This window comes from Malus domestica, chromosome 17 (assembly GCF_042453785.1).
Source record: "Malus domestica chromosome 17, GDT2T_hap1".
NCBI lineage: Eukaryota > Viridiplantae > Streptophyta > Magnoliopsida > Rosales > Rosaceae > Malus > Malus domestica.
In genome coordinates, this window is record NC_091677.1 from 1,066,280 (window position 1) to 1,092,225 (window position 25,946).

General features: G+C 39.9%; 5 protein-coding genes and 2 long non-coding RNA genes across 8 annotated transcripts; 1 reads left to right on the forward strand and 6 right to left on the reverse strand.

Moving 5' to 3' along the window:
* Positions 1-605: 605 nt before the first annotated feature.
* Positions 606-4,389, reverse strand: LOC103404534 (uncharacterized). The gene is made up of 2 exons (XM_029097150.2): positions 3,264-4,389; positions 606-2,141 (listed from the first exon to the last, which is right to left on the reverse strand). Exons 1-2 carry the CDS (start codon positions 3,972-3,974, stop codon positions 795-797), a joined length of 2,058 nt encoding a protein of 685 aa, XP_028952983.1. The 5' UTR covers positions 3,975-4,389; the 3' UTR covers positions 606-794.
* Positions 4,390-8,194: 3,805 nt separating this feature from the next.
* LOC103416947 (prohibitin-3, mitochondrial) lies at positions 8,195-10,889 on the forward strand. The gene is made up of 2 exons (XM_008355158.4): positions 8,195-9,456; positions 10,659-10,889. The coding sequence occupies exon 1, from the start codon at positions 8,617-8,619 to the stop codon at positions 9,451-9,453; it is 837 nt and encodes a 278-aa protein (XP_008353380.3). The 5' UTR covers positions 8,195-8,616; the 3' UTR covers positions 9,454-9,456; positions 10,659-10,889.
* A 444-nt stretch (positions 10,890-11,333) lies between these two features.
* Positions 11,334-13,994, reverse strand: LOC103404229 (glyceraldehyde-3-phosphate dehydrogenase, cytosolic-like). Its single transcript, XM_008343124.4, has 10 exons — positions 13,882-13,994; positions 13,571-13,671; positions 13,279-13,394; positions 12,933-13,179; positions 12,615-12,675; positions 12,408-12,505; positions 12,167-12,309; positions 11,972-12,055; positions 11,798-11,887; positions 11,334-11,674 (listed from the first exon to the last, which is right to left on the reverse strand). The coding sequence occupies exons 1-10, from the start codon at positions 13,907-13,909 to the stop codon at positions 11,629-11,631; spliced, it is 1,014 nt and encodes a 337-aa protein (XP_008341346.1). The 5' UTR covers positions 13,910-13,994; the 3' UTR covers positions 11,334-11,628.
* A 360-nt stretch (positions 13,995-14,354) lies between these two features.
* LOC103404230 (trihelix transcription factor GT-4-like) lies at positions 14,355-17,179 on the reverse strand. Its single transcript, XM_008343125.4, has 5 exons — positions 16,179-17,179; positions 15,981-16,019; positions 15,736-15,870; positions 14,976-15,203; positions 14,355-14,705 (listed from the first exon to the last, which is right to left on the reverse strand). The coding sequence occupies exons 1-5, from the start codon at positions 16,816-16,818 to the stop codon at positions 14,494-14,496; spliced, it is 1,254 nt and encodes a 417-aa protein (XP_008341347.1). The 5' UTR covers positions 16,819-17,179; the 3' UTR covers positions 14,355-14,493.
* A 295-nt stretch (positions 17,180-17,474) lies between these two features.
* On the reverse strand, positions 17,475-19,875 carry LOC103404231 (cytosolic Fe-S cluster assembly factor NBP35). Its single transcript, XM_008343126.4, has 3 exons — positions 19,688-19,875; positions 19,489-19,590; positions 17,475-18,555 (listed from the first exon to the last, which is right to left on the reverse strand). The coding sequence occupies exons 1-3, from the start codon at positions 19,722-19,724 to the stop codon at positions 17,624-17,626; spliced, it is 1,071 nt and encodes a 356-aa protein (XP_008341348.3). The 5' UTR covers positions 19,725-19,875; the 3' UTR covers positions 17,475-17,623.
* A 445-nt stretch (positions 19,876-20,320) lies between these two features.
* On the reverse strand, positions 20,321-22,087 carry LOC139193536 (uncharacterized). Of its 2 annotated transcripts, XR_011577738.1 has the most exons (4): positions 21,946-22,087; positions 21,457-21,522; positions 20,637-20,757; positions 20,321-20,439 (listed from the first exon to the last, which is right to left on the reverse strand). It is a non-coding gene; the product is annotated as an uncharacterized lncRNA (long non-coding RNA). The 2 variants fall into 2 exon arrangements; XR_011577737.1 differs by lacking the exon at positions 20,321-20,439 and having other exon boundaries at positions 20,570-20,757.
* Positions 22,088-22,636: 549 nt separating this feature from the next.
* LOC139193899 (uncharacterized) lies at positions 22,637-24,261 on the reverse strand. Its single transcript, XR_011578430.1, has 2 exons — positions 23,925-24,261; positions 22,637-23,810 (listed from the first exon to the last, which is right to left on the reverse strand). It is a non-coding gene; the product is annotated as an uncharacterized lncRNA (long non-coding RNA).
* Positions 24,262-25,946: the final 1,685 nt, after the last annotated feature.

Sequence of the window (25,946 nt, forward strand, 5' to 3'; positions counted from 1 at the left end):
CTTGACCCTCGGTTGGAGACATTTTTCAAGCTATTTTCGACCCTCTGGACCCTTCGGTTGGAGATGGCCTTACTACTGCATTGGGCTGGTTTCTTAATAATGACATTGACAAGTCAATGATCCGTTACAAAACTTGCATCTCGAAAACAAGAGTAAATGAGATCAACTCGAATGAGCACACCAGCAGTGTCCAGCTTGTGAGAAACCATTGACACATTCCTTGTTGAATTCAATTGTTTCAACAGTTCCGTAATAAATCGTACATCTTTTGAATTTATGAAATTAATACCATTGCTTATTGATCCTTGTTCCTCTCATTCAAGTAGTGCATAAGAACCTATAATTATGCCAGTAATTAGGTATAGGAGGTGAATGAGGAACAGAATCTGATGTTCCCATGATTACAGTACCACATTATTATTTTTTTTCTGATAAAGGCGATATTGGGACTGAGAGAATCGAATTAGGGATCTCTGATGTGCGTAGTGGATGAACGTTCCTAACCAAGTAAGCTACAAACTCTTGCACTATATAACATTATTATTTTTTATACAATCCTTAACTGCAGCAATATGTTTATCACAGATGACTTGAAACCTATTGAATTGATGCAAACCAATTTTTTAACTAGTTTTTTTTTTGTTCATTTATTCAAGTTAAAACAACAAAGCATGCTATAAAGTAAAAGAAAGTAAAAGTTAAAAAAAAAAAAACAGATACAAGCTACTGAACTTAGGGATCTTCTTCTACGTTAGTGAGTTTGCAAGGACCAAACTCCTCACATAAAAGTCAAATCAAGCAACTGAAATAACAGGAGGATGCTTGAAACGTTGCTGCTGCCTGTGAACTGGGGTTTTCACAGACAATCCTGATGCACCAAAACAGAAATAATGGCTCCTCAACCTTCTACGAACAGAGCCTTGTTTTGCCAAATTCGGTGTTTCGTCATCAACTACTTCATTCGACCAAGATGGTCCTGCAATGTCGGTTTCCATGCAAACGCTTTTCTGTTTATCCAGAGAAGTAGGTGAAGAAATTGAAGATGATTTCGAAAATGAACTAGACCGAGAACGACCTGGCACAGTTATGTGCGGAATTGCCTGCATTACGCCGTGCCTTATGCCGCAAGCAAACCTCTTTTTCGCTGATGGACTTGACTGGTTGCTCCTCACGGAAAGTGTCCGTTTGTTGCTGGGAACTGATGAGACTGAGGGCTTTGAAAATCTCTGTCGAAGTGGGGTTGGGGCTGCATCATCTGGGCTTTTGTTGCATATCTTGATAGAATCTACCGATCCCAAATCAACCGATTTCTTGAACCTTTCGTGCTTTTTCGCTTTCATTTGTGGCCAGCCTATGACACGTTTTAGTTGTGCTGCTGCATTATTTACAGAACCAGGTTTTTTACCAGAGAATGAGCTGCCGTTATTCTCAGTGGTTGGATCATACGGACTGATAAGTTCGGGTGCAGGTGAATGGGTTCCTATGCTACGGCGATCAGCAGTAGCATCTGATACATTTTCAATGCCAGTATACAAGAAGATTTCCGTGTCAGAAATTCTAAATGATGTTCCGGGACTACCTCCATCGCCTTGCATCTTCAAGCGCGAAGCAATCGCTTTTCTTGCATTGTAATCCTCACAACCAAATATTCCCCCAGCCGAAATCAGCTGCCTGATTAGTATATCAGATGATGCTGAACGAGGCCATTGTCTAAGGTAATCAAGTGCTGTCATGCCATCCATGTCGCGGGCATTCACATCAATTGATTTTGCAATCATCAGAAGTTGGACTAAATCGGAATGCACATCCCCAATGATTGCCGTGTGAAGGGCAGTCCGTCCTTCATTGTTTTTCGCATTGATGATGTGTTCGATAGTGAAAGCTTTCTCGCTCACCAGTTGCTTCAGAAGCTGAATTTGTCTGTCCAGTCTTCGGAAGGCAGGACTTTGGAAGCCGGATATAGCCTTGTGGAGAAACGTTTCTCCAGAGTTGTTTCGTGCAGAAATGGATGAAGGGGATGCAGATATAAGCGCTTCGGCTGCGGCAAGTTGGCCTCTTGAAGCTGCAACATGCAATGCTGTGTTGCCCTGGCGGTCAGTGGAGTTTATGATATCAAAGGATGCCACAAGGTACTTCACTACCTGCATGAAAGAAAAGATTAGTTGATTCAGGGAAATAGGGGAGGTGATAAACATTGAAAACAAAGACAAAGTAAGGTAAGTCTAATTAACTAAAAAAAAGGAAAATTAACAAGGAACAATCTAAAAATGTGGAATTACAAATGGATTTCCTTTTTAAGTAAATCCATAACAAGAGTGAATTAAGTGGAACAATGATATAAATCAGTCATCTAGCATTAGGCCGGCTACGAAGCAGACATTCAGACACATTCAGACAGTTGATAGCATAAAGATATTGTGTTGATTTCATTGCCACCAACAAAATGTACCGATATGTTACCATGCATTTTTGACAATATCAATGCAGATCCGTTATAAAGGAATTTATGCATCTAACAAACATGTAACAAGAATGCCTTAAGAATTTAGGTTAAGAATTTTATATAGTTGTATTTCCTATAAGCAAAATGGTTATCAAAACAACCGTTAATTTTCTCTTCGTGCTAAAGTTTATGATTTTCAACAATACAGACCAATGCACATCCGTTCCGCACAGAGAATTTATGCATCCAACATCTATGGTAACAAGAACGCCTCAAGAATTTTTTTTAGTTGTTTCATTAGAACAACTGAAAATGAAATGATTATTAGACTGACCTTGATCTTCTCTTCACCCTAAATTTTTATTATTTTGGGTCATCATCCTCGGATTTGGATCCTCTCTTGAGCTTATGGAGAGGATCCTCCTGACCAAGACACTTAGGCTGGATGAAAATTCAACGGCTACAAACAGAAGGGTCGCTTTAAAGTTATAATAATTATAACCGTTGGATTTTCAACCAACGGTCCACGTGTTTTGGTCAGCTCATCCAACGGCTACAAACAGAGAGTCCCTTTAAATTTATAATAATTATAAAACAGTTGAATTTTCAACCAACGTGTTTTGATCAGGAGTATCCCTCCTTAAGCTCAGGAGAGGATCCAAATCCATCATCCTCACCAACAATTGTTACCAGGAACCACTTGACTAATTAAGCTGACACGTGCTTGTAAAAGTGTAGGAAAAGAAAGCAATTTGGAAAGGAAAAAAAAATTGAATCTTTGCAAAAGCACTTTTAAGAAAAGTGGGAAGCAGCTTCTCACCTCTACCCGTCCTTTCCCGGCCGCTGCATGGAGCACAGTTGATGCCTGAATATCCCTATAAGCCAAAACATCCTCACAATCCGAAAGAAGGTCCTTCAAAATACTCAAATTTCCGCCTCTCGCCGCTGCATGAACCGCTCTGTTAAGCATTTCCCGTTTATAAACACTTGGAATCTCCCCAACGTGCTCCTCCAGCTCTCCGCGGCTCCCCGTCATAAACCTCGGCGAAACTGCAAAGTCAAAAAGCAGCCTGAAAACCTCAACATTCTTGCTCCTTGCAGCAGCATAGAAAATATCAGTCACCCCATATTCTCCTTCCCCGAAAACAAGCAGAGGGTTTCTCTCGAGAAGTTCTTGGACAAAACCAAGCTCCCCGGCGGAGGCGGCGGTGTACATAAGCCAACCGCCGTATCCAGCCCTTATGAGAGAGTTTGTTTTTTCTTTCTTGGACTCGCATTCGTGGAAGAGCTTCCGCGCAACGCGCGAACGACACTTTGCTACATCATCATACTGTGCTTCGTCGTCCCACACTGTCTCTAGGCGGCGGATGCGGCGGAGAGATGTGAGCTTGATGAGGTGGTTGCCGTCTATACGAAGGAGCTCTCGAACCAAGTCGTAGTGGCCGTTAGCGGCTGCGTAGTCGATCGGAGACGCGTACCACCATTGGTCTCCAGTGCTCTCCCACCGCAGAGGAAAATATGTGGGAGGCATTTTCTAGTTTTGGGAAGATAATAGAAACTACAGAGCAACAATATTATCTAGAAAAACTTTGATTTGTTGGCGGAAGTAATGCAACTAACAACCAAAAACTGAGTGAGAGTTAAGGAAACCCAGAAGAGGAAGATGAAGAAAAGAAGGAAGATTTAAAGCAGTTGATCAACTACCAGCTAGAACAGAAGAAGCACATCAACTAATAGCACGAAGAAATTCAATAAGGATGAATAACTTTTTTAAGGGTAGATGGGAAGTTTAGAGGGATGAGAGAAATAATTAATAATATCAAGTAGGAGATAAGGGGTGGGAAACAACAATCATGGCTTACACATATGGAATTATGGAAGACAGAAAAAGGAAGAGTCCCTTTCTTGGATGAATTAAAGTTGTAGAGAAAAATAATGTAACAGGTGATTAATATATGAGAAATACGCACATATATTTTTAACTGAAAATATAATTTTTGAGGTGAAACGAAGCCAACTTGGCTAATTTAATAACCACTATAACTAAAAAATATATGAAATGTGAAAAGCGACAAAAGAATTGAGCCAGCACTTTAAAACTGAAAGAATTCTAATTCTTAAAACTAGAAATAGAATTAGAAAAACACTAAATCTTATTATGTATAATACGGCGTATAGTCTGTTTAGTGTTATTGCATACATAATCAATTCTATTTTAGCATATTTCATCTAAGTGTGTCTGATAGGTTTTGGTTTTTCATGGTTGACTGGTGGGTAACTAATAAACCCCTATCCAACCAAAGTAAATTATCCTGTGGTGAAATGAGATTACTTTTGTACCGAGAAAGTTAGAGATAATTATGTGTGATGTATAGAAAGAGATTAAATTTACTGATATTGGTTGAAGTAATGATAGAGGAGAGGACCAGTGGGTTGAAAGGTTTTTACTGAGCACTGAGCAGGAAGATGGTCGGAGTGATCATAAAAAAGCTGAACAATACAGAACGCACTGTGCTTTTAGAATTGGAGCTTTTGAGAGAGTTTATGACATAACAAGGATGCTCATAGTCCTTCATTTATGATTTATATTTTGATTTTGACCATTTGATAACTTTTCAGTTTTCGTAAAAAAATAGGAAGTGTTATTAGCATTCTAAAAATTTCATTTTATATTTTTTATAAATGTATTTTTCTTTTCAAATATAGAAAGTTTAGAATGTAGAATGAGATTTTTAAAATGCCAATAATAATTTCCAAAAAGAATTACCAACAAGTTTGTTTTAGGGTTTTAAAACAAGAACAAAAAAAAAAACTAAAAAATAATGACGAAATAATTGTCAGACAAGTCTTTAATTTTGATTAATTAGCTAATTAATTACGCAAACTTTATTAAGCCAGCAGCGGTGAGAGTGGTGACACTTTACCTGACTAATCCACCTTCTTGTCCCAGTCAACTACTCAATCAAAGATGAGACTGATTAGGCCAACTTATCTCCCATCACCAATGCTTTATCAACATTCAACATAATAATATATGATGAAGCTGAAAGTGAAAGATGCATGGAGATCTCACGAATAATCGTCGAATATTATTATTTAATGACAAGATAATTAATCAGGGAACGAAAATATCAAAATATATTTAGGAACTAATCAACTTGAAAAAGAAATTGAATTTTCCAGAAATTTAATATTGGGATGGACGGGGTGTGGCTGGCTACTCATTCCCCAATCCAACGTCTAGAATAAGCGCTGACCATAAAATGGTTCACCTTTTTCAGCTGTTCATAAGGTTCCGTCGGTGGAATGCCAATGTTGCAGATTACTTGCAATATTATGACCTTTAAACCAACCATGCATGATATATGCAGGTTTTGTTAACCGATTTAATTCGAGAGTGTGCAGACCTTAGATATAGTCACATTAGTTATAATATGTATGTCCACTCAAATTCGAATCTCTTTCGCGTTCATAGTGAAAGTCAAGTAGAGTAGAATTATTGTTTGCATATAAAAAGGAAAATCATGCAAGTTTGATGAACTCTGTATGTGTGTGTATATATATAGGAGATGGATTGTTTGCCCTTCCCATCTCATGTCCTTCCTATCCTCTCTTATTTATGTGGTCACGGTTAAGTCACGTCAACATTTTATATTCCATTGTTTTTTGTCTTATTATTTCTATAAAAAAAATCAATATAAAATGTTGACGTGGCTTAACCGTAATCACATAAAATAGGAGGAGATGGGAATGGTATGGGATGGGAAGAGCAGACAATTCATCTCCATATATATATATATATATATATATATATATATATATATATATATATATATCAGCAGAAAGGGATGCGTATATATTTATGTGGTCACGGTTAAGTCACGTCAACATTTTATATTCCATTATTTTTTGTCTTATTATTTCTATAAAAAAAATCAATATAAAATGTTGACGTGGCTTAACCGTAATCACATAAAATAGGAGGAGATGGGAAAGGTATGGGATGAGAATAGCAGACAATTCATCTCCATATATATATATATATCAGCAGAAAGGGATGCGTATATAATAATATATGCACGCATTATACATGCTTAATTACCACGTGAGTTTCTTGAAGTTTACTCACATATCATAGAAAAATTAATACTAAAGCACGCGGACATGCTAAAAAGAGATGTTGTAGATCCTTAGTTGTGATTGTTCATCATTCCAAGAGATGCTAAAGCATATCACATGCAAGATTGGCTGAGCTCTGTTGCCTGTTTGCTTGAAGAGAAACTAACCTACAACACGAATGTCGTTGCGATCATATTTCAAATCCATCAAACATTATCATATATTATTATTATTTTGTATAATAATATATTATTAACTAAAGATACCGCGTACAATATAGTTGCAAGAAAGTTCTTCTCGTTAAGTTGGCTACGTAGAACCCCCAAATGCTTCGCACTGAGTCTTACTGGAACACACACAACACAACTCTAGCTAAAAGAAAAGCAGATTAAGATGGCACGGCCATGTGAGAGGGAAGGCAACTTTTTAACTTTTGGAGGAGTTCAACATTCAAAAGGTATATATAATAGATAGGGCGTGGGTAAAGGTAACGAGTTTACTCACCTTTTAACAACAACAATGCATGTTTGCATGTGACATGTCATATCAGTTCCCTTTCAACTTTTTTCATCATCTCTCCAGGCTTCGTTCTTAGCTTTGACACTTTCTGTGCTTTGTTCTGCATCCAATCCACTCCACCAGTAGTCTTTTTCTTTGCTTTAAAATAAGAGCCATGAAACCCTAAATCTTCACATGAGATATATTACAGAAAGAAAAGCATATGATAATTCGATGGTCTCCATTCCAACACAACAGCGACCTAATGGTCAGCAGCTGCATGCAGCTTGCCCCAATAATATTGTAGTAGTGGCAGTCTCTAACTCTTCTTAAGGCACTGTCGCGCTCACTATCGATATCACTATCACTAACGTAGATTCATATGCTCTAGCTAGAAAGCGTACAAACTCATAGAGGACCACCAAATCACCATCATCGTGTATACTTAAACATAAGCATATACATGTATACATACATACATATATATATATATATATATACACTATTTCATTTTTCAAGCGATATCCAAGTTTTACTTATGATTGAGTTTGACAAGTGAAATCTACATTTATAGTCTATAGAGTATTTGAAAAAAAAAATTGAGATTTCATCACAAAATTAATTATCAACATGGGAAAGAATCAAACTTCTTATAAGGACTTTCAAGATTGAGCAAACTTCCAATGTGTGACGTTTCTTTACATACCTTCACGACAACAAATGTCCCTCCAAGTTGACCTAAGAACAAAGGGAAAAAAGTGTAGAGAAATCACTCCCTTTGCGTGAATCAGTATAAGTATGAGATTGTAAGATCGAAGGTCACCCACCCCACCATTGTTAAGATGGGTGGTAAGACCTAACTAAGGACGACGGCAGTAGGACATGAGATGAGATGGTGCTTTGCTTTCCACCACCACCACCAGCAGCAGGTCCACCACCAACAATTATGATCTATAAACTATAAAATTAATAATCTTCTCAAAAGTATATGGACCCTGCAATGATTCAATCAAATATCCTTTATATTAAAGTGTATATCTTCTGCAAATCTGCATATTAACATGTAATTAACTCAAGGATAACATAAGCATTTCATTCTACCTTCATATATCGCTTGCATTTCATTTTAAGAAGTGCTTTTTCTTTGATTTATTCAATTTGAAGTTTAAAAAAATGCAAAAAAGAGAAAGATGGGTGCAAAAATCACTTCTCGCCTATGTAAAGACTGAACCAACAATGGATGCCCTTGCATATATCCAATATTCTTAAATTGAACTCGGTTAAATTAGATTTTTCCTTTCCCTATGTATAAGGAGCTATTATCGGCACTCCCATACAAAAAGTGCAGGGAATTTTGGAGCGCTAAGCAGATAAAAGACAATCTCCTTTCAAAGGCCCAATAATATTAAGAATGTTCGGCCTAAAAGCCCAGGCCCATTTCGTAGTTTTCCCGTCGCCCAAGTAGTTAGGGGTTTGACAAAAATCACATAAACCCTACACCCCTCACTCCGCAAAAACCCATTTACCTTCTCTCGAATCTTCTCATCGTCACCAGGATGGGAAGCAACCAAGCTGCCGTGTCCTTCCTCACCAACCTCGCGCGCGCCGCCTTCGGCCTCGGCGCCGGCGCCACAATCCTCAACTCCTCGCTCTACACCGTCGACGGTGGCCAGCGCGCCGTCCTCTTTGACCGTTTCCGCGGAGTCATCGACGACACCGTCGGCGAAGGGACCCACTTCCTGATCCCATGGCTCCAGAAGCCCTACATCTTCGACATCCGCACCCGGCCCCACACATTCTCTTCCGTCTCCGGCACCAAGGATCTCCAGATGGTGAATCTCACCCTCCGTGTACTCTCCCGCCCCGAGGTCGCTCGCCTCCCTCAGATCTTCAAAACCTTAGGGCTCGAATACGACGAGAAGGTCCTTCCCTCCATCGGCAACGAGGTCCTGAAGGCCGTGGTGGCGCAATTCAACGCCGATCAGCTTCTTACCGAGCGCCCCCACGTGTCGGCGCTGGTGCGCGAGAGCTTGATTCGCCGCGCCAGGGATTTCAACATTGTTCTGGATGACGTGGCGATCACGCACTTGTCGTACGGGCTGGAGTTCTCGCGCGCCGTGGAGGCGAAACAGGTGGCTCAGCAAGAGGCGGAGCGGTCCAAGTTTGTGGTGGCCAAGACTGAGCAGGAGAGGCGGGCTGCGATTATCCGGGCACAGGGTGAGAGCGAGGCTGCGAAGCTCATCTCTGATGCGACTGCGTCGGCGGGTATGGGACTGATCGAGCTCAGGAGGATCGAGGCATCCAGAGAGGTTGCTAACACGCTTGCCAGGTCGCCCAATGTGTCTTACCTGCCTGGTGGGAAGAACATACTCTTCGGTCTCAACCCTCGTTGATTGGTAATTTTTCGTTTCGCTTCTTCTTCTGTGTTTGATTTGCTTCCTGTTTTACTGTTATATTGATTTGGTAATTCATTCTGCATCTGTATGGGATCATCTGTAATCAATGTATGTTTTCGAAAGCACAAGTAAACCATTTTAGAATTGAGACAGTGCCGTGTATTAGTAGTGATTAAACCGAATGACTATTCGAAAAGAGTAGTGCTCACTAGCATTCTAAGAGTTTAGGTTTTCGGCACCAAGAGATGTAATTCATCAAGTTTTCTAGGTTATATGCTCAAGGGACTCAGGTTTATCATTTTGCTAAGTTTGGGCAGTCCCCGGAGTTTGAATGATTGGGTTATGGTTCTTCTTGAATGATAGCATGTTAGCCACAGAGGGGGAAGCTGCACTGTTGTATGCTTCTTACCATAATCTACACAAGATGCATGATAGTTTTGTGCTCTGTTATACCGCATTTCACCGGCACCTGTCCACTAGAAGTTGCATGCCAACTCAGTTGAACTGCGACCGTTTACATTCATTTTATTGTGGTTCTCTTACATATTTCTATCAGAACCTTCTTGATTACTGTAGATCAATGCGGGGCAACTCGTAGATCAATTTTACTTAAAATTGTCTTAAACCTAGACTTGGATGATCATAACCTTGATGTACATGTGATTTGCAATTAGATGTGTTGTCTTCTATAGTTATTCATTTGCCCTGAGGTTATATATGATATACTCGGTTTCTTTTCTCTACTTCATACCTAGCAGTGCAGTGCACGGTAGATATGATAGATTATATAATGTGATGAATTGCTTGCGACTACAGATCTTTTTATCGACAGATAACATTGTATTAATCGTGAATTCCTTCGTGTGATGGTAGTTGAGCTCCACATTGCCAATGTATGTTTAGGTGCATCTAGTGAACCTAAGTTTAGAATTTAGCAAAAAAAATTTAAGCTACAGATCTCGATTATGCATATTGAGGATATTGGAAAGCTAACATTACTTGTAATATACAACAGAACTAAACATGTGTGTGTAGTCTTTTAACTTGGGTTTTGAACAAAAGTCCGAAAATTCAATTATTTGGTTTTATCCTACTGACACAAGAAATATGAATGAGGTTTATTTTATGTTTCTTTCCACGTCTTATGTATCATGATACATTAGTCGTTGTAGATTGTGAACTTTTTCCGGTGCAATTTGTAGGGTTCCAATTGTGGCATAACAAGAAGACCGGATCGTGAATACAGCGAACTTCTGAGTGGTTTGTTTCTACAGTATTTTTTGTTTTTACTTGGGAGGACGTACTATCTGGAACTTCTTCAGAATGTAAGTCGGTGTTTAGGAACGTTCCATGGATGTTGCGTGGATAATGCAGTTCTGACTGAATTCGCTGTGCTTTAGTAGTTGAATATAAATGGAGCACTTTTGTTAATATGTTGATGGATCATGTGTTTACTGAATTTTGCACCTATTTCAACGGTTTTTTCTTGTAAACGGCAGTATGGCTTCGCATGTTGCTGTTGCATATTCTTGTGCCTATGCTTGGCAATGTTTGGGGTGCGACACATCGGAAGCGAGATGAAAGACCGTTGAGGTTCATGGTGCCTTTGCTTGTTTTGGATGTTACTCGATCTTCAAGTGACTCAATCTTGAGTTGAAAGCCTTTTGATTTTGTGTGTCTCTTTCACTTGCAATCTTCGGCTTTGGAAAATACTCGAAGACTTACAAATGCTTCAGTTAGAAGATGCGGCATTGCGGAGGGTCAGGGCAAAAGAGGTAGAGGAAGACATAAAGATTGCTTAAAATCAGATACACTGACATTTTAGGATTCATACAGCCGATCTTCTTCTTGTTGTTATTGTGGTCGGTTAACCGCAATCAAGAAAATCTCCGTAAAGAGATGCTATTAATTATTTTGTTGCGAAAAGGAGAAGAAGAACGATACCCAGGTAAACAAAAGGCATCTCAAGTTAAAAGTTGGGGCCAATTTTGAGTACTTGGTGTCTCTTAAACCAATGCAATAACCAACCCCAAAACTAAAGCTAAAGCTTCTTAACACTCTTGGAACCAGTCCCGTACAAAACTGGATCACTTGCGAAGATGATCGATTATTCCGAAAAACAAGCTTAAGCTGCCTTGCCTCGTAATTAATCCCGAGAAATGGTCGAGTCGTCTATTTAACTGAGGCAATGTGACGGATCAAGTCAATTACTCGCGAGCTGCAGCAAAACCATACCGCGTTTTTTCAGTACAAATCAACACAAGATAACATTTTAGAGCGCAAATAATAGTTTCCTTTCGGAATTCATAATTCATAACGAAGTAGATTGTGAGGAAATTACCTATAACCCCACTCGTTGTCATACCAAGACACAAGCTTCACAAAGTTGTCGTTCAAAGCAATTCCAGCCTTGGCATCGAAAATGCTCGACCTGTTGCATAATTTCCAAATACATATCATCAACCCACAAAACACACAGCAGCAACTGAGAACAAAACTGTCAGAAAATTCTCACCGGTTATCGCCCACAAAGTCCGTCGACACCACATCTTCGTCAGTATATCCGAGGATTCCCTTCATGCTGCCCTCTGATTCTTTCCTACAATTTAATCACATATAACATTAGACATTCAAGGAAAACACAACGGAGTCCAGAAATATAGCATCAGTTCAAAGTCGTAGCGAAGAGGAGAATGCTTGTGAGGCTTACTTGATGGCATTTTTGATCTCGTCGTAAGTGGCCTTCTTCTCAAGTCTCACCGTGAGATCAACCACCGAAACATCCACCGTGGGAACACGGAATGCCATTCCCGTCAACTTCCCGTTCAATGCGGGCAGCACTTTCCCCACGGCCTACACAAAAATCAAACACCGCAACGAATGCAAAGCATGGTTTAAGCAGAAAAATCTGTCAAAAACTATCAAACAATGTATCATCGTCCAATCAATACCTTGGCAGCTCCAGTACTGCTGGGAATGATGTTGGTAGCAGCAGCTCTGCCACCTCTCCAATCTTTCATCGATGGTCCGTCAACAGTCTTTTGAGTGGCTGCATTCCGTTGAGAAAAACCAGTCAGCAGCGAACGATCGATTACATATACGTACACACACACACACACCACACACACACACACACACACATATATATATACACTCACCAGTAATAGAATGGACGGTAGTCATAAGACCCTCCACAATACCAAACTTGTCATGAATAACCTGTTAATTGATTCAACATGTGAAACGCTTATGCTACAAGTGCTTTTATTAGAAACACGTTAAAGTTATTAAAAGTCTAACTGCTTCTTGAAGAAGCATATGGCAGACGCTTCTTCAATCAACCCTCATATGACCCAAAGCCACTTCCAACTTTTTTGTATCAAAAATAATTAGAAGCGTTTTTGGTTGTCATAAAATGCCTTTCGCCCTTTCAAAATCATTTCCAAAAGTGTCCCTAAGAAATTGAGACTAGGTACCTTTGCCAATGGGGCAAGACAGTTGGTAGTGCAACTGGCATTGGAGACAATGTCAAGATCTGGCTTGTACTCCTTCTCATTGACACCCACAACAAACATTGGGGCGTCCTTACTTGGGGCAGAAATGATAACCTTCTTTGCACCACCCTTTAAGTGCAGAGAGGCTTTTTCCTTATCGGTGAAAACTCCGGTGGACTCGACCACATATTCCGCTCCGGCCTCCCCCCACGGGATCTGTTCGGGGTCCCTAGTCACAATGTGCAACCCCAATCATTGGAAATTTCGCTCTACTAACCAAGCTAGCTTAATTAGCACTAATTGATGATTAATTAAAAGTAAATCATACCTAGAAGCGAACACTTTGACTGGCTTGTCACCAAAGAGAAGGGTCTTATCATCCTTAACCTTAAGCTCGTGGTGCTTCCATTGCCCGTGAACCGTGTCGTACTTAAACATGTAGCTCTGCATCCATGAATTTTTCGAATTATTTCGTTGGTGTTTCACTCAAATTTTACGTTTAAACAAAATACGTCATGCAATTACAATTAACGCGCTCATAATCTCATCTCATCGCCGTGCTTTCATGTACAAACACATACATTAGTGTTGGTGTAAAATGCAGGATACATTATACGTACCATGTATTCGATGTTGATGAAAGGATCGTTGACAGCGACAAGCTCAATGTCGTCTCTCTGCAGAGCAACCCTGGCCACCAAGCGGCCAATCCTTCCGAATCCTTCATCACATAGAAAACAAACAACAACAACAACTTCATTTAGGATTCATTATCATAGGGATCGACGGAAAAACAAAGTGCCGGTTGTCAGCTACATAACGCCTTCCCCCTCCTTTTTCTGAACTTGGAACAGGCAGCGTAGGGTAAACTTACACAGACGGAGTTATACAATATATAGAAAGCAATGCAAAGTTAAATACAGCAACATACCATTGATGCCAATCTTGATCTTGGACATGATGATGAGCAATTTGTTTTGGTTAAAACGTAAAGAGAGTGAGAGTGGAAGGACTTGTAATTGTGACAAGGGAGTGAGAGTATGAGAGCTACTTATAGGCTTCAATTCTCAAATGCTATTTGTCCACGTCGGAAACTTGTGCTGACATGGATGTCATTGACCGTTGAGGTGGCGGTGTCGCCGTTGTTTTCGGGAAAGATGAACGGAGTTGAAATGGTAAAAACGAAAAATAGAACTAGTAAATGTTGGGTTGTTTTCTTAAGCAGTTCCGTTACAGAAGAGTACTGACTGCAGTAACCACTTGAAGAGGGAAGCAGTTACAATAAGGCTCTGTAACGCAATCTCACCCTTCCTGAAACGGATTGAAAACTCGTGTTTCGGAGTTTTGGAGACGGGAAAGAAGCGGTTTTCCTTGACACGAATCACCGGCAGGCAATCGAAGAAGTACTTAACTGGTACAAAGGATTCATTCAGGTAACATAACAGGGCTACACAGAACTGGAACGTTGCTTTGAATGTACAGATTACATCTTTACAATGTAAACAAAACTACGAGCCGGACAAAAAGCTAAATACAAAAGTTTTCAGTCCACCAGAAGTCGCACCCCCTGGTACATTGCACCAGAATGAAGATCATCTAAAGTATCGATGCGTCTGTAGCCACTTAACTCTCTCAAACCCATCAAGCCTCGGCGTGCAAGAAAATCACGAAAATCATCCTCAGTGTACAATGTTATTTCTTCAGTTCGAACTATGCGGTCAGAGTCATCGTAGAGGCAAAGTTTGATTGTAATTCCTGCCACAAGAAACATAAGGCGACTTACTAATTACCATGGATCCCAGAAACCAAATTTAAGTTCCATAAGGTAAAAAAAAAGGGAGTTTTAACGAAAAGCCCCCGATACTGTTCACTTTAACGAAAAACCATATTTTTATACTAAAAAGTCAAACTCGATACTATTCGCTTTACCCTTTATTTTGTCCTTATAGTTAAAACTCAAAGTTTTCAAGCCTTTTTCATTAGTTTTCCTTAAAAAATACACGTATGCTTATGATTCTAGGATACCTTCGTCAAGGTGGAGAGTGTAATTTCCCAAAGGCATATCCCTATCAAGACTTCGAACAACCTGATCTTCGTCCTCCAACCAAAATGCCCGCTTAGTTCTTATTCTGAACGCAGACTTGATCGCCTCCTTAATTGCTTCACCAGTCCCATCAATTCCAATCCTTCTGGTGTATTCCCCCAATTTGACAGTTATAATCCTTCCACAGTAAGAAGAGTGGTCCTCCCCTCCTGCAATTTAAACATTGCGTAAAATTTACAATATATACCCACCAGTTAGCTCATGCTCAGTCTCGCTTAATCCACAGATATTTCTGAGCCTCAACGAAGGAGATTTGCAATACTTTGACAGGCAAGGTAAAGCTTACAGGGGAAGTGCCATGAAAGTGATTGACAGTGAGACAGAGAGAGAGAACTCAAACAATGAGATGAAAAGCAGAATGAACACGATAAGCAAATCGATACTCATAAAACCGAAGATCGTTTTGCTGTTGGTAATTCACAACTAAAATCAGAATACATCCTATGCTAGAAAGATCCTAAATCAATGAAATGTAGCATGATTGTGAGGTCGTAAAACTCGCATTTCTTGACGAAGGCTGTTTAATATGGACGAAAGGTGGTGGCTTTGCATTACAGGGTCTCGAAAACAGGTTCCTCACAGCCAATCGAAGTATTGTTCCCAACATGCATTTACCAATATTCTTTCAAATTCAAAGGGAAAACTTTGGCAACGCAATTGTATCGTCGAAAGAAAGCTCACCGTTTTCAGGACCCTCCCTCCAGTTCCAAGGAGGAACCCCATTGACTGCAACCGCATCCGCGGCAGTAATAGCAAGCGGGTCACCGCCGTCGTGATCCAGCTGCCTCTCCAAATTGAGCGCCGATCGGTCATTAGCTACAAACAAACAGATATCAACAAGCATTCTTTTCACAAATCACATTCAAATTGCAAAACTGCAAACTGCAAAACACACATGCAAAGCAAAAGCAGTGTAATGTTGTTACCTTCCATAGGCCCAAATGGAATAGTTGAATCCTCAAGACCTGTAATTTTTTCCCAAATTTAAGTAGAAATAATCAAATTTACAAAAATGGGTAGGCATAATTCTCAACGTTATTAGCAGAGAAGTTAAATTAACAACAATTCGAAAGGGACGAATTGGGAATTTCGGATTTTATCAGTCCCAGTGAGAAATGTCTCACCTTTATCAGAAAATCGAACGAAAGAATCTAACTTGGGAGGAGTGGCAACGGCGGCGGCGGCAGCAGAAACAGAATTGTGGTTGCTGTTGGCGGTGGCGGAGTTGGAATTGGTGGAGCGATCTCTGAGCAAGTCCTGGAGGTCCTCGTAATAAGACATCTTGGCAGAGCGAGCACCGACTTTAACTTGGTGGCGAGCCTTCTTGAACTCCTTGAGCAAGTTCCGCCACTTGTCCGTACACATGGTGGGCGATCGGTCGAAGCCCTTTTCCCTCATCCGCGCCGAGATCTGGTCCCACAGGTGCCTGTTGGACTTTGACGTGTTGAAAAGCCCGTCTACCTCTCTCCTAAACCCTATCAAGCTCCGGGTCTCCTCCTGGACCCACGTCTCCGCCCGTTTCTTCGGCCCGGCGGCACCGCCCGGACCGCCTCCTGCTCTGCTGCTCACAGCCGCACACAATTCCTGCTCCTCCCCCTCGCCACCGCTGCTCTGCTGCTGCTCTCGTTCGTTTTGGTTTTGGTGGTGAGGTGGCGCTCTCCCATTCACCGCCGCCACATCCATCATCATCTCTGTCTCCGTTTCTTGGTCTAGTCCTCCTCCCTTGTATAAGTCAACGGCGCGGGGCTTCTCCAAGAGGTACATGTCGGATTGCTACTGGCTGGGGTTTGAGGGTGTAGGGGAGTGGATTGGCATGCGGGTGTAGCGGATAATACGGAGCGGAGGAGGAAGATGGGACAAAGGACAAAAGAGGAGGGAATCGGATGCGGGAAGGCGCGCTCGTGTGAGCGAGCTTAGGAGACCAGCTATATTTAATATGGAGATGATCTCAGCCGTTGGATTTTCTTTTATATCTTATCCAAAGGGCTTGCCACATTGCGGCTTTGCCTTGAAGTGAACCTCTTTTCTTTTTTTTTTTGTTAATCACGGTGTAACTTGAGTTGAGTCAACCTGAACTTGCTCAAACTCTATTCGGATCACTCAATTAAATCCGTATTATTGATTGTTGATATACGTTATCAAGTCAACCTTAGCATAGAAAGATTGAATTCACTTTGGTTGGGTTGGGTTCATATTTTTCTAACTTGACAAAACCCTAACCCAAACCAAAAATCCTAAGGAACGAGTTAATGTTTTGTTTACCTTCCAACCCATCCAAACCGTCAGGTTGCACCAGTACCCTCCATTTATATCACAAGTCAATCATGCAATTTTATGCGTTTTGTGCATAACTTGCTCAAAATGCGAATCAAAACTTCCTACTATCTACCAACCTTAATATCCAGAGATACACTCGATAATATGTAAACTACACGTGTTTTTATCAGAAAACTATATTTCGTCACATTGTATATGATTCATTAAAAGCAAAACTACATATCATTAAAATGTTGAGGAAAAACAAGAACAAAATCTTGATCTATGAAGATACTTGGTGTAGCCGATTCACCTATGCATCGTTGTCGACCAACATTGTAGTTACTCCCTGGTTTTTCATCATTTTATCGACGATTTTCTTCAGTGCAGGTGCACTCACCCCACATTTCTGATCAACAAAACAAGATCTACCTTCTTCGGCCGCCTTACAAAGCTGCGGATCCAACGGTACCTTCCCCAGAAAGGGTACCCCCATTTCCCCGCACATTCTTTCAGCTCCACCGCGACTGCTATCAAACACTTCAGTAAAAGCTACTATGTTTGAAAATTCTGGCGATCTCTCTTTCAGCTGCTCCCTAGCCCATTCTGTGACATCTACTTGCTCACCGGTCTCTGTCATCCTCAAAAATTTGAAATCCATCAATGGCTGGGACAAACCACTCATGTTTTCAACAACCCCAAGGACATGAACTCCAACTTTCTTGCAGAAACTCACTTCTTTCCGAACATCAATCATGGAGACCTGTTGTGGAGTGGTGACTATGATTGCACCATCTATTGAGCCAGCATCAAGGTATTGGACAATTGAAATATGCTCGTCCGAGGTTCCAGGAGGAGCATCCACTATCAGGAAATCAAGCTCGCCCCAATAAACATCCTTCAAGAATTGCTTGATGAGCGCATTTTTGCGCGGCCCCCTCCATATAACAGCATCATCAGGATCCGGAAGCATAAACCCAATTGACATGACCCCGAGGTTTTGCTCAACATAGACAGGAGACCAGCCAAGGTTGCTCTGGTGGATTTCTTGGCCTTCTAGGCCGAGCATCTTTGGGATGCTCGGGCCACAAATATCGATATCAAGAAGTCCCACCTGGAAGTCCATAGCTGCTAGTGCAAATGCAAGTTGGGCAGAGAATGTGCTCTTGCCAACTCCACCTTTTCCTGATAAAACCAGTATCTTATGCTTTACAGTGGCCATCCTTTCTGCAATTGCAACCACGTCTGTACCAAAACAATATACAAATCATCAAGACAATAAAGCACATCATTCTTGATTCATAAAAGACAGAGTCTTGTAAAGAGGAAAACGAACTCACAGAGTCACACAAACGATGAAAATCAAAGACGGGTTAGTAATACTGTATACACAGATGCCTTGCAATGATTACCTAATAAAACTTTGAAATAAAGGTCGCAATCCAGCTACTGAAAAATGAAACGTAAAGGTTCATCCTTTGATCAAACATTGAGTTCTAACATATAATTCGCTTAACACACATTTGCTCAAATATTTGCGCAAAAAATTCACAATAACAAAGAAACACTAATTACCACAGCTTGGAAAACCAAGGTTTCGAAAGAAATCTTATAGTGTGTGTATATTTTGTATATTACACTCTCTGCCCAACAACGCCGCCACCAAAGATAGCCAAATAACTACTTAAGTCGGTTTGAGAGCAGAACATTAAGAAGTAATTTCAGTACAAAAAAATTCTTCTAATCCATATCTCCAAAGAATTGCCAGACATCAAGTCTACAAATATATTTTAGAACATAAATAGCTCGAAACATAGAGATCAAGCGCAACAAACAACAACAACAAAGCTTTATCCCACTAAGTGGGGTCGGTTGTATGAATCCTAGAATGTCACTGTGCTCGATTTTGTGCTAAGTCTTTCATTAGCTCCAAGGACTACATGTCTAAACTATTGTATTATTCACGCTATATTATTCATGATCATGATAAAAAAATTCATGAAATTAACATAAACCATCTGCTTTCGCTTGTTCTTCAAAATTATACTCATAGTTAAAACAAAAACAAATAATTTACAGTAATCGCAGGCTGAAATTAACTTAAAAAACAGCTGAAAGCTGCAGATAAAGGAAGAACAAAAAGCACAGAGCTTTAGGAGCAAGAGAGAGAAAGGAAACCTGGGTCGGGGCCCTTGGGAGCAGTAGCACAAATCTGCTGGTTCGGGCATCCTTCGCAGGCGTCGGATTTTCCAGCCGAATCGGACTGCGGACCCGGGCAATCTAAAACCAGTAGTACCCCACAAAAATTAAACCATAAGAATCACGACGAACAAAAAATTAATGAAAAGCTCCGGAGAATTAAGAAAAAAGGGCTTACGTTCGTTGGCGTCTTCTGGAATTTCACCATTCTCCATGGCTTACAATTTTCCGACGGACTTGGGTTTTGCTTTGTTCACGTAAATGTAGTCTTGAGGGAGAAGAGAGAAATGAAAGAGCTGAACCGGGTTTAGGTCAAGCAAAATATCAATTTGAATTGCTGGGACACGGAGTCGGTTTAGGAACAACCAACCCTGACCCACAGTTGTTCTAGAAAATTCTTAACGTATCAAGTGAAAAGTTGGCTGATTTCGTATTGCTTTGAAAAAAAATTATTTTTGATGTGTTTTAAGAATAAGTAGCTGTGAAATAAAGTAGCATAGTGTTTAATAAATTTTTATGTGGAATTGCTTTTGGAAAGAAAAAAAAACAATATTATAGTGTTTAGTAAACTTTTATGTAAAACAGTTGTGACTGTGTGAAATGACCATAAAGGGTATACTGTTATGTAAAGGTGAATTACTAAATATACTTTATTTTTAAAAGAAAAATATTTATAAACTTTATCTTAAATATTAATTAATATAACAAACTACTTTAATTGAAATATTTTAGACTGAATAGCTAGGATTCATTAGTACAATATTGTTAATGTACTTGAAAGTAGTCTAATTAGATGATTTCATCAAACTTGCCACTATTCTATTTCTTAATGTTTTTATCTCATGTGATCCTTCAACTTGATAATTTTGGTATTCTTCATCATCATCATCATCATCATCATCACTATTATCGCTCTCTTCACAAAAGTCCCTAGGGTCATCAAAATGACGATCACGTTCAGAATACCTCCGTATGTAATTATGAAGAGCCATTGTAGCAATGACAATCTTCACTTGCTTATTGAACGGGTAATTAGGCATATCCCTTAAAATTGTTCATCTTTTCTTCCATACCCCAAAAGTTCATTCAATGATGCTCCTAAGAGAAGAATGTATGTGGTTTAATACCTCCTTTTGACCCGTTGGATCGGGACCCTTATGAAAATCCGGGAGATGATATCTTTCACGTTTATACGGTCTCAAATAACCTCTCATTTGTGGGTACCCACATCTACCAAGTAATAGTTTCCTGAAAATTGAAAATTTAGTTTGTATTGCAATAATTATACAAAGCAAGTATGTAAAATGCTATAATAAATATGAAGATTACCATTGGAGACTTAGAAAGGTTTAAATTTGGATTCCGTAGCACGGATAAAAAAACCCTAGTATCATGTACACTGCCTTCCCATCCATTTTCAAGGTTGGGATATCATTGGTATTCTAGTAGGTTGTTTATGCTCTATCCCCAGCTTAATCGAATGCTAAGCCTGTTGTGTGTGGAAAATAGCGAGACATCATCTCATGTGTTTTCTGGCAATGATAAGAAAGTGACTTGAATGAACAAACTAACTTCTATAGAGCTATGTACTTGATGTACAAGTATTTCAAAGCAATGATAAGACCTAGAATCCTCATTAACGAAATAAAGGAAACCTCCTTATCGGCTTTAAGAAACAAAAATGGCTTTTTAGTGATAGAGGTAGATTGTCTGCCCTCCTGTTTAGATGTATTTCCCATCTCTTTCTATTTTGTATGATCACGGTTAAGTCACGTCAATATTTTATATTGAATTTTTTATAAAGATAATAAGATAAAAAACAATAATAATATAAAATATTGATGTGATTTAACCGTGACCGCATAAATAGAAGGAGATAGAAAGGGAATCCAAACAGGAGGGCAAACAATCTGCCTCCTTTAAGAAAAACACAAAGCAAGAACTCACCAGTAAAGCAGGATGTGATTCAAAATCTTCCAATTTCCAAACTTTCCCAGTAAGTGGCTTCCGAATCTAAAACCAATTCCCAAACAATCAAAATAAAGAACAAATTTTGAACATAATTCAAAACAAAATTTAAAAAGAACAAGTATATATGTGGTGCCTCAAAATTGGGAGCTCGGAACCCCAGAGAGACCCCTTTGGACTCGGTTTGATCGGCTCAAACGACAAGCTTCGTTGCGGGCAGAGAAGTAATCAATTTTTCTTACTTCTCTCTCAATTTTTCTTGTTTCCTCCACAAACCTTAATTTTTTCCACAAACCATATCACATTCCCCAATTAATTTTTTCTCAACCCTCCATCCCCAATTTTTTTTTCCCGACGCCCATACACTCATCCTTTCGCTCTTCCCACCCCTCTTTCACTCACTCTGTCATCCCTAAATTAAAAAATCCAAACAAATAAATAACGAAATTTTAGATAAGAGAAGCTTACCAAAGGAAAGACGCCAAGCTGGAGAACACGACTTGGAGAACGAGGAACGTTGGGAGGAAGGAAGTTTCAGGTTGGGGATTGGGTTTGGGGAGACGAGTTGGGAGTGAATGAGTGAGACGAGAGGGAGAGAAGTGAGATGCCAGAGCATGGAAGAGAAGTGAGCCACGAGGGGTGAGGGTAGGATCGGCATTTGAAAACTTTCATTAAATGTTAATGTTCACCCGTGTTTCTATGATAAAAAGCCGGTTTTTGAAAACAGCAAATAGATGCTTCCACTTTCCAGCTGTTTCTCACAGCAATTTTGGAAATAAGTGCTTTGTTGCTAAGTTACTAAACACAATATTGAGCTCAACTTTTCTTCATCCCAACTTTTTAAAAAAAAATCTAAGCAGTACCAAACCATAGCTAAAACACATAACATTAAGTCATTGGTTCGTAATATCACGTGTCAAAATTACAAGTCGTAGTTTTAAAATAATAATTAGCCGGTCCATCCTTCCGAAGGTCAGAAAGATTCACAGAGGCTTTTGACCCTCCCTTGTCCATCATCATATGATTTATTAGCGCCAGGAGTTGAACCCAAAACGTATCGTGTGAAATACAGAAGTATGCATTAACAGGTCTAGTAATGGAAATTTAGTAACAGAAATCAAGCACTTGAAAATGTGCATAGCAGCAATTCTCAAAAGGATGAAATGAGAAGATATCACATTAACAACATAGAAATAAGATAAACAATGCATCTGTATTATCTTCCCAAAGAGGATGAGAAAAACAGTAAATCTGTAGGATTTCAACTGAATTAGTACTACGCATTCCACCAACCGTGGCACAAACATCCTTCGGAATCATCCAACCGTGGCATCCTACCGGCAGCGGTGGTGGCATGGATAGTAGCATTTCATAACTCCGTCCAGCTCTGCCGTGACTTTCTGCTTCTCCCTGTACGGCTGCTGCTCTTCATCTTCACCCATAAAACTTCTCAACTCTGACTATGGAATCTGCTTCGACTAACAATCGACAGCTACTAACACCCGCTGCTTCAACTTTCCGACATCTTTTCTTCATCGCCCTTCGGTAAGTCTCCAGGACAGGAACCAAACACAGAACGAGCTAAAAACATGTTCAAAATAAACTTCTGGATCTCTTATGTGTCCCCTCCTGTTTCTTTTCCAATCAACCATTCTTGTGTAACCTCCTCTCCTCCTCACAAATCTAATCTTCACTCTCTTTTGTTCCCCTTTTTTCTCTTTTTTTTTCTATTTTTTTATTTATTTTCAATTTCGTTTCCCGGGAGATTATCTCTAGCTTCACAAGCTGCAGCTTCCTCCTGGTAACACAAATCCTTACTGCCCCAACCAAGCATGCACTAAACAGCTTCTGCCCACTTTCGAACACCCGAACCTTGTGGATTCTGATCCACAACCAACAGCAAATGAATACCTGATCTCCTTCTCTTAGCCAAAAAGGCAAAATTGATACCTGTTCTCCTGACAGAATATCGCGCACTTGGGAGCGCCCTTGTCTCCATGCTTCTCTTGACTGTTAAGTAGACTCTCCAAACAATGCAAGCAAAACAAGTCTAGACAAAATGTCTCCTCATAATCGCAGTCTTTAAGGCAGCACCCGCAACTAATACAGCGAGCTATGCAGAGCGTGCAAGCCCTACATGTCTGATCAGCAGGTTGTTTCCCTTGGCAACTCTTTGCAGGGCAATCATAAACTAAACTAAGTCTCTGGCACCTGGGGCATGCTTCGATGTCGATGGGACAATCATCATCACAAGAGCCATACAACAACCCACCTTTAAAAAACCGAGGTTAATTTCGGGGCTCTAAGCTGAATGTGGTGAATTCAGAGAAACCCTAGTGGAAATTGGGAATTAGGAATTCAGAGAAGCAAAATCCTAATGTGGGTAGTAGATAAAAGAAAAGATTGAAACGGGTACGGAGATTAAAAGGAGAAAGATTGAAATTTACCGAATCTGATGCGGAAGAGGAAAAGCAGTCTGACCCAGCGATACAAGCAACCGACCGACCAATCACCCAACTCAAGGAGGAAAGAGGTAGAGAGAGAGAGAGAGAGAGAGAGAGAGAGAGAGAGGAGGAGGAGGAGGAAAACCAAAGAGGAGGAGGAGGAGAAGGAGAGGGAGGGAGGTATTCAGAGAGGGAGATAACAACAGAGCGTGCGTGCCAAAAATGGGGGGCACAGAGAGTAAGGGCGGGGAAGGTTGGGAAAAAGACGCGTGGAGGGAGAGAGAGAGAGAGTGGCGGCCGACAGGTCTACCACCTGGAATCGTGATTTGTTTTGGATCAATGTATCAAAAAATGTAACATGCGTAGTACAATTAAAAGTGAACGTAATTTTTATTTATACATTTTTCTTCATCTCATCATGCGTAAAGTACATCCATATCTAGCTTCCTAGCTGCTCCTCTATACTTGAAACTACTCCTACTGTTGGTCATGAACGAGTACAGATAAGATTAAAAAATAACGAGTAAAAATAATATCCCAAATCTAGACCGTGGTAGAAGTTATTTGAGGAAGCTCATCATTTTGTTCTTCGGGTTCTGTTGCGAAACGTCGGATAATCATGTTCAAATAATCTTTCAATTTGCCAAATGTATGAATAACTGATGCAAATGCATTTTCATACAACGTTTTGAGGTATTCGCACTCAGCTACAACCATCACAAACCAAACAACCCAAAAGAATCCAGCGACTAGCCCTAAACTTGGCACAAGGATCACCACTTCTAAAATCAAGGAAAGAGTTCCAAGGAGTAGGCTAATCTTATTGCTGAATGATTTTGCCAAATCCGAATTACTACGAGCTTGCACGTGGAGTATTCTATAGCCAATTAGTGATCCGATATAAGCAATTAGAGCAATGATTAGAGACACCATAGCCGGGTAGTTTGTGTTGAACAGAGACTCATTTCTGGCTCCCTGCTTGAGTTGGAGGAAAACGCCTAGCATGGCGATGAGGAAACATATATATTTATGCACCTTTGTAGAACATTCTTCACTTGTGCTGTTATATATATATATATAGTTAATGAGAAAATTAAATGGAATTGCACTAATGAATCATCTACAATATTTTTTGTAATCTCAGCTAATAAGAAAATGCTAGGGAGACCATATTTTTATATCACATTTGTGTACTAATATGACATGACAAGTGATGTGTACATACCACATAATTGGATGTTGGTTGTACACATCACATGTCAATACATCTGTAAATTAATCAAGTCAATATATGATCTGAAATCAACTAATTAAGAACGTATGATAGATTCATAAATTAATCAAGTCAATATGCCATCTGAAATCAACTGATTAAATAGGTAAGTTTTACCTAGCAAGCTGTTATTTTCTTCAATTTTTATTAATAACGAAAATATCTAGCCATTCGACGCTCTTAATTTATCAAAAAATTGCCTAGAGTTATCAAGAGCTGATTTGTATAGATTAATTGCTAATTAATCGGTTCTTTTTGGTCTCCCCATCATTTTCCCCACGTAAAAGGCAACAAAAAAAAGAAAAAGTATACACTTACCCTTCCAGTTCCGAATGTGGATGGACGCTAACGGGAAGCCCTGCGACACGATCCATCTGCGTATATATGAAACTTCTGTACAGAGGAACACAAAAACAAAATTCAGATCAAATACTCGTCACACCTTCACACACACACACGCAGACGCAAGAGCTCTGTTTTTTTGTTCTTTTTGTTTTTGAAATTCCGCCAAAGGAGAACACTCCAAAACAGACGAAAATACGGCCAATAGCGGCCGTCAAGCTTAAGACAGTAATGAAGATGGCAAGCAGATATTCAAATGGTAACGAGTGAAATGCGAGCTAAAAAACGCTGTTACTTGAGAACTACACGCACAAAATGAAACTTGAGAACTACACGCACAAAATGAAGGCACAAAGAATAAAAGGGACTTGTTCGAACCAGAAATATGATCTTGTGAGTGAAACAATGCA